This window comes from Glossina fuscipes, unplaced genomic scaffold, assembly GCF_014805625.2.
Source record: "Glossina fuscipes isolate IAEA_lab_2018 unplaced genomic scaffold, Yale_Gfus_2 106, whole genome shotgun sequence".
NCBI classification, from domain to species: Eukaryota; Metazoa; Arthropoda; class Insecta; order Diptera; family Glossinidae; genus Glossina; species Glossina fuscipes.
In genome coordinates this window covers 335,347-349,316 of record NW_023998449.1, presented here as the reverse complement: position 1 = coordinate 349,316, position 13,970 = coordinate 335,347, and the positions used below count along the sequence as shown (strand labels likewise).

Genomic DNA, 13,970 nt, shown 5'->3' with positions numbered 1-13,970 from the left:
GGTTTTTTTGGCTGCTGCGACTTGTTACTGTAAGTCGAGGGCGTCTTGAGAGACATTCTATGCAAGGACTTGGGAATACTTGTTTTATTTTTTAAAACTGCATTGAAGTTTTTGTTAATTAAAATATTATTTGTATCAATAGTAGGGTCTCTGATATTGTTAGGAGCATTGCTGTCCTTCATTGCTGGGAAGTTTACGTCATAGTTTTCAAGTAAATTGTATGGGTTGTTAGAGAATTTCTCTTTGTATTCTCTAAAAGATAAGTTCTGGATGGTTAAAATTTTTTTTAAATTCTTTCTTTTTGGACACTCTCGAAATGTTACGTTGTGGTCCAGCGACCCGCAACCTAGACATTTGATTGAGAGGCATGAGTCCGTGGGACAGACCGGTGACTTGCCACAGTTCAGGCATCTGCTTTCCTTACTTTTGCAGAATTTGGCGATGTGACCAAATCGGCCGCAATTATAGCAGAGCCTGACGGAAGGAATGAAGTAGTCAACTGGAATATTGCAATAGTTGAATTTTATACTCTTGGGAATTAGTTTACCCTTGAAATCAATTTTTAGGCTGTTTGTTACGATGAACATTTCTCTGTCTGCAGGGTCTCTTCTGAGGATTCTTGTAACAGAAATGATTTCAATATCAGAGGTAGCTGAGTTGAGAAAGTCCTCTTCCTTAATTGAAGGTGGAATGTTTTTTACGATCCCAAATTTTTCTGTGAAAATTCTAGGGATGTAGGCCTTGCAAGACTTTGGACCAAAATCATTGTTTATTATAAAGTTGTTGGCATCAACCACAGTGGCAAAACCAAGTTTGGCTTTGCCATTGCTGGTTGTTTTTGATATTAATCAAACCATCCAATTTGAGATCTTTGATGTGTTCGAAAAAAAATAAATCTGAGTTAAGGCGAAAAGGTTTCTCTAGGTTATTGTTGCATACTTCAATGAATACGTAGCACTCACCGGTCGTGTCGTCACTATAACGATTTGGACTAGTTGGGTCAGAGCTCTTTCCTTTTATGGGACTACGATTATTGTTACTGTTCACAGAGCTGTCTTTAGTGGGAGGCCTATTCCTAGAGGGAGCGATCGGGGACTTTAAGGAGGTGATATTGACATCCTCAGTCAAGTCTTTTACAGATGAATTGTTCTTATCAGAGATGATCTTTTTGAGACCTTCGTTCTGGGCTGCGATTTTTCTTTTAAATGAACCCTTGCTATGCGTGATTCGAACAAAATTTTCGAAATCATCATCGTTTGATAACATTTTTGAGACTTTTAGGTTTCGTGCTAGATTAAAGGCAAGAGAAAAGGATCAACTGACTTACCGAGAAAAGAAGGGATATGGAAATCTGCCGTTTTTGGTGGAACCGACAAAGACAGAGAAGAACAAAGCCTCGTAAGTTAAAGCAGTTTTAAGAATTTGACAGGAATCGCCGCTACTTGATGTCCAATGTACAGGTGAGTTGACGAAGTGAGTCTTGTCAGGATGAGGTTGAAGACAGCAGGTGGTGCTGCGCAATTTGCGGAGAAGCACAAGGACGTCGAAGCCTTTGTTGATTTTGTTTAAATGCCGCAACTTCACTATATATATTTTCACTACTTCAAGAGTTTTCAGAAACAAAAAAAAAAGGAGAATTTTTTCTTTTTTTGTTGAAAAAAAAAAATTTATTTTTCAAGAATTTTCTGCAAGAAAGCGTCTTATTTCATGCAGAGTTGCCGAGCGAGTTGTATTAAGTGGTTTACGACATATAGAAAAGTTGTAGTTCCTTTCTTTTAAAAAAATCTCCTGTTAGTTTCTCTGCTGCAGAAAATCTGTTTGAAACTAACTTACATAAGAGGAATAATTAATGTTTAAAAAAAAAAGTAAATGAAGACATTGCTTCTTTATTTTTCGCAAATTGTCGTAAAAATAAACAAACATAAAGCTGTAGAAAGTACAATTTAGACATAGCCCTTACAAGCCATTAATAGCTTGTTTAACCTTGTCCGTCGAAGCCAACTTAAGAGCGCCAACTATATTGTTCAAATTTTTCTCATTAAAGCTTTTGTTTTGGAATTGGGTTATAACCGGCAATCTATCCCCATTAGGCATCACAATGTTGATATCGGCCATTAAACTCCGAAGAAGGAAACAGAGGATGTTAACAGGATTTCAAAAGCTACGAGCTAGGAGCACTTCTTACTTTTTCGACGCCGACACTCAATTTCATTATTAACTGTTTATCGCCGTCCGTCTTCAGAGCTAATTCTTTTTCAACGCTAAAGGTAGGCGTTTTTCCAACGATCCATTCCCAAGAACTAAATTCATGACCCAAAACATCAATTCCTGGAAACCACTTTTCTGTTGGATTTATGAGTTGAAATCCCCTCTGTTTCAAGATCTGAATATTGCCGCCATCTTCCACTTCTGTGGCGGAAGTGCGTAAAAATTCATAACCAATTGCCGACAGTAGCTGCGCTATATTTACGGTGCTACTAACATCACATAAATTTTTAATGGCAGACTTTTTCGAAGCCGTGGCTTTGCCTATATAAGTTGCCTTAGCCGAAAGAATAATGAAAATAACGATTTTTTGCATAAGAAATAGATGGGGTGTACCTCTTCTCTAACAAGAGAATCTCCTAATTGGGTTTTGTTTGCATTCAGCAATAATGTGCAGTGATGATAAGCATTTGGATGCATAGGTGGTGCATAAGCAGCATACTTCGCTGCTAGATCAGCGTGCTCATTGCCCAATAAACCGATATGACTAGGTACCGATAACATTTTAATTTTTTTTTTTGTAATGATATTTCTTAATTTGTTAATGTTTTTGAGTTTGTTTTCATGGGAAAGGTTCGCAGCGTGAAGGATAGCGCTGGCTTCGGTTGTGAAAGTTGAAGTACTTTTGTGAAATATGTGATTGAGAAGTATCTGAAGCATCTACCACGGCACAAGCAGGTGGCACACCAGAAGATTTTGAGCCGTCAGTGTATAAAAGATTCCAACTGTTAATCTCAGGTACTTGGGTTTTTTCAGCTATTAGATTTCTGAAGACGTAATTTGGAGTACCTTCTTTCTAGTGCATAGACAGTGAGATGTCAAAAGAGCAGTCTGTCAAAATCCAGGGAGGTTTAACACCAAAAGAGCGGGAAATTTTTAAGGGAATGCTCAATTCCTTTGCGACGTACAGACAATGGTCAATTGCAGATGGTGACTTTGGAATTTTCTTCGCAATAATAATCTTCCTCACGTCTTCACCGAGAATGTGTTTGAATTAGCTTTTAGCTCATAAAGTCTATTTTCTAAAGCTGGGAGACCAGTTTCAATTATAATATTATTTAGGCGTCGTCCGAAAAGCATAACAACTTGCTCTGAGGGTTTTTTATTCTCTAAAGGACTTCAATACATGCAAAATTCTTGATAATTGTATACGCTTATTCTCTAAAGGCCTACAATACGTGTAAAGAAATTTCTCACTATAAAGCACATTCTCCGTGACTGCCTTAACTTCACCTTGGTTAGAAGCATTGCATTTCGAACGATTATGGGCGTTCTACAAACACCTATAGAACAGAATATCAATTCAATACATTACTTTATTAATACTACTAAGCTTATTATCTAATATCCATTTATTTAAATTAGAGCCGATAGCCCGTGTTGCTAGTGCTCAATGTCTTTTTTTTAGTCTAAGAATTCAATTCATTAGTCTAAAATTAAAATAATAATAATAATAAAAAAAGTCCAAAATATTATGAGTATATTTACTTTTGTTTCCATTATTTTATTAGCTAGCAGTTTTTCGGGGCTTCGACTAAAAACGCATTCGCATATCTGAAAAAAATTTGTCTCAGCAAAAAATAGATAAAAATAGTTGTTTCAACGGTTTATTGAGGGTAAGTGCGCACATCGTCTTCATCATCTATTTCGAATGTTTGGATATTTCCAGCTATATACCACGAGAGTTTACTAACGGGTTAAGACTTTTAAAACACTTTTAAAATATCATTTTAATTTTAAGCATCAAAATTTTATATAGAAGGCAACAGGATTTAAAGCCGCTTGGTCGAATGGTTGAGGAAATGATTTATGCAATAACCTAGCACTTTTTTAAAAATTTGGAAAAAGGCAGAAACTATTTGTTATTACACTTTAAAAACCACTAAGTAGCCTATATATTGTAGACCATTGTTTAGAAATGAATTTGTGACGGGTGAATTTAGGCATTACTACACACACTAAAACTTCTTTAATTATGAACGGGTTCATTTGAGCAGCATACTTTGCTATTTTTCAATTCATTGAATTTATGAGAGAAGTAAATGCTTCTTCTACCTGTGAAAGGAGCTAACAGTAGTAAATATTATTAGCTCCTCATCTTTACTTTATTGACTCTATGCAAAATTTCCAAATAAAATTTAGGTAATTGTGATTTGCATCTATCTAGTTACGCTTATGGTGGGTAAATGATAGCCAAAATATTGCGTGGTAAAGTTACAGTACCGGAAAATGATTCTTTATTTTCCTTCAGTGAGCAATTGATCGTCAAATCCAACCCCTCTGCAAATATTGCTTCGAATTCAAACAATGAATGAATGTCTCGTAAACAACAGTTTTAACGGCGTTACCAACAACACAGCTGAGAGAGCAAATTCCCAGCACAATCCAACTATTACGATGAAGACTCTTCTTTGCTCTGTCCTTGTAAAAATAATGATAGTGAAAAGGTTCGCCTGGCGTCGAATCTCTTGTTCCATGAATATGTCAAAAATCTTCCATTATAGTTCGACACAACCACCACGGATTATTTCCTATACTATCTGAAATTATTTCTAAGCGAAATGGCTTAAAATATCTCAAACCAATCAGCCAATTTTTATGAATTTTATGATTTTAATGCACGAAATTTAAAAGCAGGCATTTCTCGGAAATTCGCCGAATAATATAAAATTATCAGAAAGATTCCTTCAGTGTTAATTGAAATAACGGGCCGCTGTCTGCATGAATCTTTGGAAAATGCTGTATCTGGTTACCACAAATTAAAGGAACGCTTTCCTCAAGTATCTGGAGTGACTTTTGCATTTGATCCACGCAAACCTGCACAGGTCACAGGGTTGATTCTCAGTTAATACAAGCAACTAATGAATACCTGAACAAGGAACAAACACATCAAGCTATCGAGATCGACGATTTTTATCAATCATTGTGAGCTTCTTATTCAACGAGCAATTTATTATTGTTTAAAAAAATCATCATCAAAATTTTTTTAAATTTTTTTAAAAATACATATGAATGTGGGATATAAGAAATTCTACCGTCTCTTACTAAATTTTTATGACAAAGATTTTATGGGTACTATAGTTTGCTAGGAAGGAAAGGCAAGTGAACATTTTTAATTAACTTGTGTCGAAGGTCTTCACCACATCTATGTTGTATATTATGTTATTTTTTACTTTAGTACAAATGCGATTTTAGTAACACACCTTAATAAAAGATCTCCAAATTTATTTGTAATTCTGATTATAAAGAGAAGGAAGCCGTTGGTTGCAATTGCATCTGGCGGTTTAACTTGTGGAATCTGGGCGGTTTATTTACTTTTTTTTTGTGGAATCTAGGCGGTTTATTTACCGTTTTTGCGGAATCTGGTCGCTCAGGTGGACGCAATTTTTATATATGCGACAGCTGTTAATAAACAAATACATTTTCAATTATTGAGAACTGTAAACAAACATAGACGCTTACTCTCAGATTTTGGCAATTTTTATACAAAACCATTTTCAATTATTGAGAATCATAAACAAATGTACTTGTATTAAGAGCTACTTCTATAATGACATTTGTTTGAAAGGCATTTATTTTGGAAATAACTCCATCTCTGTTCAACATACCAAAAAAAAATTTAAAAATAATGTAAATTTAATCACTATTACTTTATGTGAGGAAAATTGAGAATAAATGGTTCTTTATAAATTGAGAAAAAACCGACACGCAACTAAATAGTTATTTATAATAGTTTTGTGAGGACGTGGGCGTGGAATACCCTAAACAAACCGTTTCGAACTCAAACATTTGAATTAATTTCCCAATTAATAAATTTCCGCAAATACTGTTTTTTGTTTATTTTTCATATTGTTTATAGGCACCACAATAAAGTAAAAAGATTGTTTGAAAAAAGCTTACAAAAACATAACATAAGGAATGATTATGTGTTTATATTAGATTGTCGCAATTGAGAGTGATTTTACTCATGATACTCGCGTCAGGGGCTTCACTGAAGTTTGAAATTTTTCTTTCAAAAAAATAGCTGTGATGGTTTTACCATGTTTAAGGAAGCGAAAGTGTTCGTAAGACCTTTTCGCTTGACCGTTTAGAACGAGTAAAATCTTTTTTTATTTTAGATGGATGACGATTCCTGTCCGGAATTGGGTTTAACAGTACAGAATCATTTCAAAGCGATTAATTGGCGAACCGGGAAAGGTGGTCATCACACTAAACATCGGCAGTCATTAGATTATCCCGACGGCATAGCATGGTACAAATGTTAGATAACCTTGATTTCGAAAAGCCATCGCCAATACGTAAGCTATCCGCAGGCCATCAGCAGGTTAAATTTTTACGACAATGAGGGTGATGATGTCGATTTAATTGTAGCAGTTGGCGTTTGATATTTTACAGATGAAATACTATTTCGTACAACAAATGAAAAAAAATAAATTAATGATAAGAAATAAAATAATATCAACTTAAATTATTTAACTAAAACAGAGAAGAATTTTAAAATATAGCAATTTAATTTGAAGGTAAATAACTAAACTCCAACAGAACAGAAAACAAAACAATGTCAAGCGATTTATTTTAGAATCCTTTTTTTTAAATTAATTTTTTTAGTTTCTCTCTACGCACCCGTGTGCTGTACGGCGCCAATGTTAACTTTGATTGGCTGTGTTTAGTCATCATATTTTAGTTTTCCTTTGAAAAATTCCGACCTATTTAGCAGATGACTGTGTGTGCACAATAAACCTTCAACCGGAAAGAAAAGCTGGATTCGTTGCGGCGAGCCTCAAATGTGCATTCCTGTCGCTAGTCGTAAAAAATCACGTTTAGATAACCCGTTAACTTGCAAAAAGATATGTGTATGTAATCGTATACTGTACCTGCAACAGTTTGATACGTTTTGCAAGAAAATTTGCATTGTAATTTTTTTTTTAAATTTCGTTAATAAAATAAATAAATAAATATGTATCCATTCATACATCTTAGTTTTTAGTAAAAAATTCCACACAGCAGAACAAAACGCATGCCATAGAAACATAAGCAAAAACAGAAACATAAACAAAAACATAAGCAAAATACAAATTTTGCAAATTGTTTCATCGAAATTTCCGCAGCTTTTGTTTATTTTCATAGAACTTCTTGTAAGCTTTGGTTAGGTTCATAGAACTTCCTACGCATCGTCTCTTGCACATGCAAATGGTTGAAAAGAAGTTGAATGATTTTGTTGAAGCTTTTTTTAAAGAAACCACTTTCTGTCTAAAAGCTTAAGAAGCGGTAACACATAACGCATAATAATGAGTGTTTTTAACAAACAATTAATTTTACGCTATCGTAACTAATGCGCAGCATTTTTTAAAAAGCATTTAATAGACTATATTTATCTAATACTAGATTCTGAAACTAAACTAAAGGCACAAGTTTGCACATCTTTGTTCATAAATAAATAACTAAAAACTTGGAATGCAGGACTTTGGTATATAGATTGAACGTTTAAATTCCACACGTATGAAGGACGTAAATGCCTTAACTAGAATTTGGTCTTAGAATGCCCGATGTAGTGAATACGCGAACTTCTAAAATCGTAGTTGATAAAAACGGATGGTTGCGCTTAATTCAGTTACAAGATGATGTTATAAATGAGGCAATATGCTTAACAAATCTGAGAGGCAAAACGGTCGATAAGGATAACACCGTAAAAGAGTGTGGACAAAGACAAAAATTGATGGGTGGTTCCGAAAGCGATACGTTGGCGAATAGCCTAAGGGGATCACGATAAAGACGGCCACTTGTTTATCGAACAAAGAATCGAGGGAATCAAGAGCTATGGATAGTTTCCAAGGATGCGGAGTTTCGTTGAAGGTTATACTAACGTCAGTACCGAATGTGCAGTAAACATCGGGGAGAAGCCAAAGCAGGCGAATACAACTACGATTGCATAGAACCGATGCAAATAGAACTTTATGTTTGGTTATGTTTGCTTTTTCAGAAGCATTAATCGAAATGAACGTATTTTAGTTATTATGGATATCAAAAACACATCTACTAACTATATTCTTCCAACGCTAAACGAGTTCCTCGGGTTTCTTCGCGTTATGCGTATTGTAATGCATCGATTGTACATCCACTTAAAGTGTGTCCCAGTTTTAACACATGGCAAAAATGGTAAAATAAAAGACAACAAAATATGACACACATTAAAACCCCTCCGATAATCCAATTATGCTATGCGATGACATTTTTATTGAATTCTGCATTATTTCAGAAGATTTTTTTTTGAAATGCCCAGTAAGAGCCGGCAAGCTCTTTTGGTCCTAGAGTTTAATTGTGCAGAAGGGATCGAACCCCAAGAATGGATTTCAGTACGTTAGATAGTTGGAAATATGATTTGATACTTTTGTCTATTTGTCTGATAATTTGAGCAGTAGAAGAAAGTTTCGGGTGTAGAAACAAGCCTAAAAAATCAAACGTTTTGATAAAGCGTATAGTAGAACCAGATATGAGAAATGAAACAACGGGGTCTTCTTTTTTTAAAAAACCACTCACTTAGGCTTATCAACTGAAAGTGTAGGTTGGAGAGGTTCAACACGAGCGAAGGTAATATCAACGGCGGATTGTAAAGTATGTGTGCACAACCCTGACTAGAATTAGAACTAGAAATGACAAGGACTGCTCATGTCAATTAAAAATATATACTATATTAAAAAGGGTATTTAAAAATTAACTCTTATTCGCGACAAAACCGACGATTGATAAAAGTCGGTTCTTTTTTTCATGAATTAACAAACTAAGCAACTATTGATGAGACAGTGACCCACGCGTGTATCATACATTTAGCTAAATGCATACGTCGATTACGAGTCACTTAAGAGATTTACGAATTTACTGAGGAGGAAATGTGCCATCCTGATGTTTAATGTTTGCTATTGTTTTGAGTTCAGCTAATTATGGAAGAAATAATCGGCAAACATTCATAATAAAAGTACATTAAAACATAACAAATTTATTGGTATCATTGTCATTATTTAATGAGGACAAAATATTACATAATAGAATTTTATCGTTCATTTCTTCTATAATTTCCGACATAACATTCGAAAGCGTACTCTGCGCTACGTTCACGGAAACGTCATTACTGGCCAACCATTGTTATCCCCCAAAACCCAACAGCTCCCAAGTCATGGCTAAAGGGATCACCAGCGGTAAGTATTCCAATTTTTTGTAATACCTATTTGAAAACTGCTTTTGAAACTCGCAAGTTTTTCAGAAATATATATGCAAAAAAATAATATAAGTAAATACATATATGTATTATAAATATATCCAAAGAACTTAGACCGCAGTTTACTCTCCGGAAAGCGCAGGAAAACTCGAAATAAATCCACGGAATGCAAGGACATGCGGAGCACTCTTTGTGCAGGGTAAGGTTTAACGAATATAAACCACTCGATGGCAAGAGCGAACGCCATATTATGCAAATTTCCTTCAAGTTAATCTAGGTAGAGGAAAAGACGCCTAAATACTGAGGATATAAACAGCAATCGAAGAAAATATAGATGTAGTGCTTCTAGCGAGCTATACAAAACCACCATCGGCTGCGTGGTTGGAAGGCAGAAAGGGCAAAGGAAGTATTTATATAAGAAATGCTGTGCTAGTCCTGGGGAAAAGAAATGAAGCAAAAGAAAACTTTGTTGTGGGGGAAGTATTGGGGATTACTACTTACAGTTATTACTCTCCTCAAATGTGGACTTTGAAACTATCGTTGGACACTTGAGTGATTCGGAAACGTACGTAAAGGATATCTGAGAAAAATAGAGCTGTGTTTACTCATTACGCAAATTCAAATAAAAGACAACACATTTTTGTATAAATGAATATAAAAGTGAAATAATCACAGAAAACTAGCAATACAATAATTATAAGATAAAATATCAAAGGTTTAATATTACCAGATGAAATGGTAAAAAAAAAAGAAAAAATGCAATTCCTATGACATGGGCCCCACGTTTAATAATTTACATACGTTATTTAGGAGTTCGTTGGTGAACTTAGTTCCTCTATCAGATTTTAAAATTTTGGAGTCGCCAAATTTTTGGGTTAAATTTTCCAACAATTGTTGCCGCTATTGTTTTAGCATCCTCTCTTGGAATGGGATGAGCTATACTAAATTATGTCAATTCGCACTGCACCATATGGACCGACCGGTATCGATTGGTATTATTTCAAAACTTATGTTTAATTTATTTGTAATTTGTTGTTTTTCCTTGGTGTGCATTGCTTGTTAGTTTGCTAAACATATCGTACAGCTGTTCACAAAATTATTTATCATTCTATTCATGTTGTTCCAGACGTAATGCTTAAGTTTGTCTTAGATTCTCGGATGCAACGGATGGCGAATAGAGCGGGGCATAAGCATATTTTCATGAAAGGATCATCCAGAAAGGATTTAAGATTGAACGAAGTCTTGTAACCGCTGTACGTGTGTGTGTACAGTACCAATAATAAAGCGGCAATTATAACCTGACGTATTTCCCTTTTTACTCGAACATTTACAAAAATTTTTAAATATGTACTTAAATTTGTAATTAAGAGTTACTTCAGGCATTCCATTGTTCAACTTTCCAGTATTCTTCTATTGTATACACATCAAACCGTTTGCTTAATTCGTACAAACACATTATTTATTTATTTTTTTATTGACGCTTAGGTAACCTCGAAGCCATTACAGCCTATTATAATACACAATGTTACAATAACACAAAATGCTCTACAATAATCGAAAGGAGAATAAAAGAAAAGGTAAAGAGAATAAGAAGAGAAATAAGTAAATAAAAAAGAAACAGGAACGAAGAAAATAACTGGAGTAATATAAAAGAATATAATTACATCACTATCCCAATACTAAGTAAATAGTAACTAGCTAATTTCATTATTAGCGGCGAAGGTTAAAGGCTGCGTTTGAAAGTGAGATCTAACAGAAACATCATACCATCAAAGAGAATACATATGTAACTACACGAATACATAATAGTTTTATTTCCTTCAGATTTCAAGTATTCATGGAACTACAAATTTCTAGGGCATATATTTATAAGTGCCATACTTAAAGTTTGAACCCTCTAATCCTAATTTAAATGGACATAGAGACATTCAAAGAACAAAATTTTATAGCTACGAAAATGATCCGAGAGAAAAACTGAAGGTTTTAAATTTGCGCTTATAATTAATTTTATACATTTATCTCGGATGATGGGAATGCAGCATTTGAGTCAATGCATAAAGAGGTTTGCCAAGTCGTTTGAATTTTTTGGCGTGTATGAAAAAGTTCCACCCAACCACAGAAGGTTTTAAATTCAGACCCAGGCGCCTTGTTATTTACAAGTTTACCACATAAAAAGCATGTAAAATTCAGGGTTTTAATTTTATATGTGAAGGTCTCACGTACCAAACTCACATAAAAAGGAAATGTGAAATGAAAATAAGTCGGTTAAAAAGATTTTCTTTAATTCGACAGGTTATAGCAAGCAGATAGAAGTATCCAGATCCCTTGCAAGGAACAGCCACTAAAAATAACTAAGGAATAAGTTAGCGTCATAAAATTTAAGCAAATTATGAAAATTAAGATGACCAAAACAATATATGAATTCTAAAATTCCAAAATAATAGACTGCTTGTTTGGGGAATATTCAATTTGTTTCTCAGTAGTCGTTGTCCACGTGCTGAATTTCGCAAAATACCTCCATCACATTGTGAAGCATACACTCCCTTGTCTGCTGCCGTAATATTTGCGCAGCAGACTGCCAATAATAACCAATATTTAATAGTTTTTTATTATGCACTTTCACTTTATATCGGTCTTCAGTAAGTCCATATGGCAATTAAAAGCTTGTGGATTAATTCTCATTTTTTCCCCAAATTAAGGTCGTATTTATAATCATAATTTAACAGTGGGCTTCATTTCTTTAGCAATATACGATTATGCTGCTGCAATTAAATAAAAATTACCCAATGGAAAAGACACAAAAAGTCGGCAAAATCCACGATCATTCCGTTTCATTAAATTCTTTATTTCACTAATTGATCAAAACGCTTATTATTTATGTTGAGTTCTCTATTTTTATTTCTCATGGTTTGTTCTAGTTACTTACTTTTGCGTAGATCCCTTTATTTTTCCCGTCTATACGGGCGAGCGCGGCTTTCCACTGGTGCAGGTTTAGCCTTAATTTAGTTACAATGTCTGCCAATTATACTATTACACATTATATTGCGAGATGGCAAAATGTGAATAATTGATTCAGAATGTTTAATGACATTAATGTCAAATGATAAATTTTTATTATTTACGTACCTAGTATTATTTGTAAGTCAAAGAATTTTCACATCAGACTTCCTGTAACAGCAATGATCTCTACAAATCCAAATTCAGCAAAATACAATTCGCCACATATAGTCCTTATCGTGATACCGGCATTTTCATATAGATCACTTATTCACCTATTCAATTCATTACACTTGTGACTCTATAGGACAGCCCGAAATTCAGTGGTGCGAATTCAATCACAAAAAAAGTTGAATAAGTAACGTAAAATTGCGGAGGACATTTTACGTACAATATATTTTATGTGACGAAATTTTAACACTCCCATTCTTAGCTTAGGAATCAATGTGGGTCGGTATTTTTGTGCGATCTAGCGCATTGCGTTTAACTGAACATTTAATTGCGGTATACAATGACGCCACTTTTAAAGAACAATCAACTAAGTCATAACGCAGGATCGTCGGCGAACGTTCGCCATAAATTTCAATAGTTTCTATTGAAAATTGTTGGTTTAATAATATAGATACAAAATTAATCTGATTAAAACAAAGTGGAAATAAAGATTTAAAAAAAAAGGGCTAATTGTAATTGAATATGTTGACTGCTTTGTATAAATGGTTATTTGGTCAAAAAGTTTCTATTAACAAAATTTGATTAACAAATTTGATAACAAATAAAAAGAAGAAATTGTAGTAAGAAATAAACTAAAATAATTATTCAGTTGTTGACAGTAGCACTATAAGAAAAATTAGCAGACGTTTAAAAATGGAACAAGTAAATAAGAAAACACATGTCACTCGCTAACATGTACTGGAATATCATTGCGTGCATGCTGTCATTTGTAGTTCTGTTCAACTTTTATTCCTCCTATGCTTATGATCCAAATGATTAAAAGCTAGCTCGGTTCTACCGCCCAAAGGTATGTCTGAAGCCTTTTACCCGCGTGAAATGGATGGTGTGCCAAATAGTGGATACAAAGAATGCAGCCGCTCATGGCTATCGTTTTGATGGTAAAAGACGTTTTAATTTTGATTAGAAAATTTTGAATAAAAAAATAGATCATTCTTGATATCAGCGATGTATTATTTAGATTATAGATTTGGCGATACTTCTTATCCAAAAATATAGTCTTTATTTCGAACAGTTAACATTACGTTTCAAATTTTCTACAATTAAGCGAAATCATTATGTGAGGATTTCAAATGAATGTGTTGAAAAGAAATAAATACAGTTGATAATAAACATGAGCAGCAATTCGGAGCTGCGCATTGGCAATACAAAACTTTGCCGTATATCACGCCAACTTTATAATTATAATTCCAAGCCAGTTCGGTGCCTGTTGATATAAAAGATAAGGCAAAATGTGTTAAAATAAAACAAATAGGTATTCCCCCAA

The 13,970-nt window shown here is 34.0% G+C and overlaps 1 protein-coding gene across 1 annotated transcript; it reads right to left on the bottom strand.

Annotated features, from left to right (window-relative positions):
• Positions 1–1,991: 1,991 nt before the first annotated feature.
• Positions 1,992–2,752, bottom strand: LOC119638674 (lipoyltransferase 1, mitochondrial-like). Its single transcript, XM_038035611.1, has 2 exons — positions 2,602–2,752; positions 1,992–2,542 (listed from the first exon to the last, which is right to left on the bottom strand). The coding sequence occupies exons 1-2, from the start codon at positions 2,683–2,685 to the stop codon at positions 2,162–2,164; spliced, it is 465 nt and encodes a 154-aa protein (XP_037891539.1). The 5' UTR covers positions 2,686–2,752; the 3' UTR covers positions 1,992–2,161.
• Positions 2,753–13,970: the final 11,218 nt, after the last annotated feature.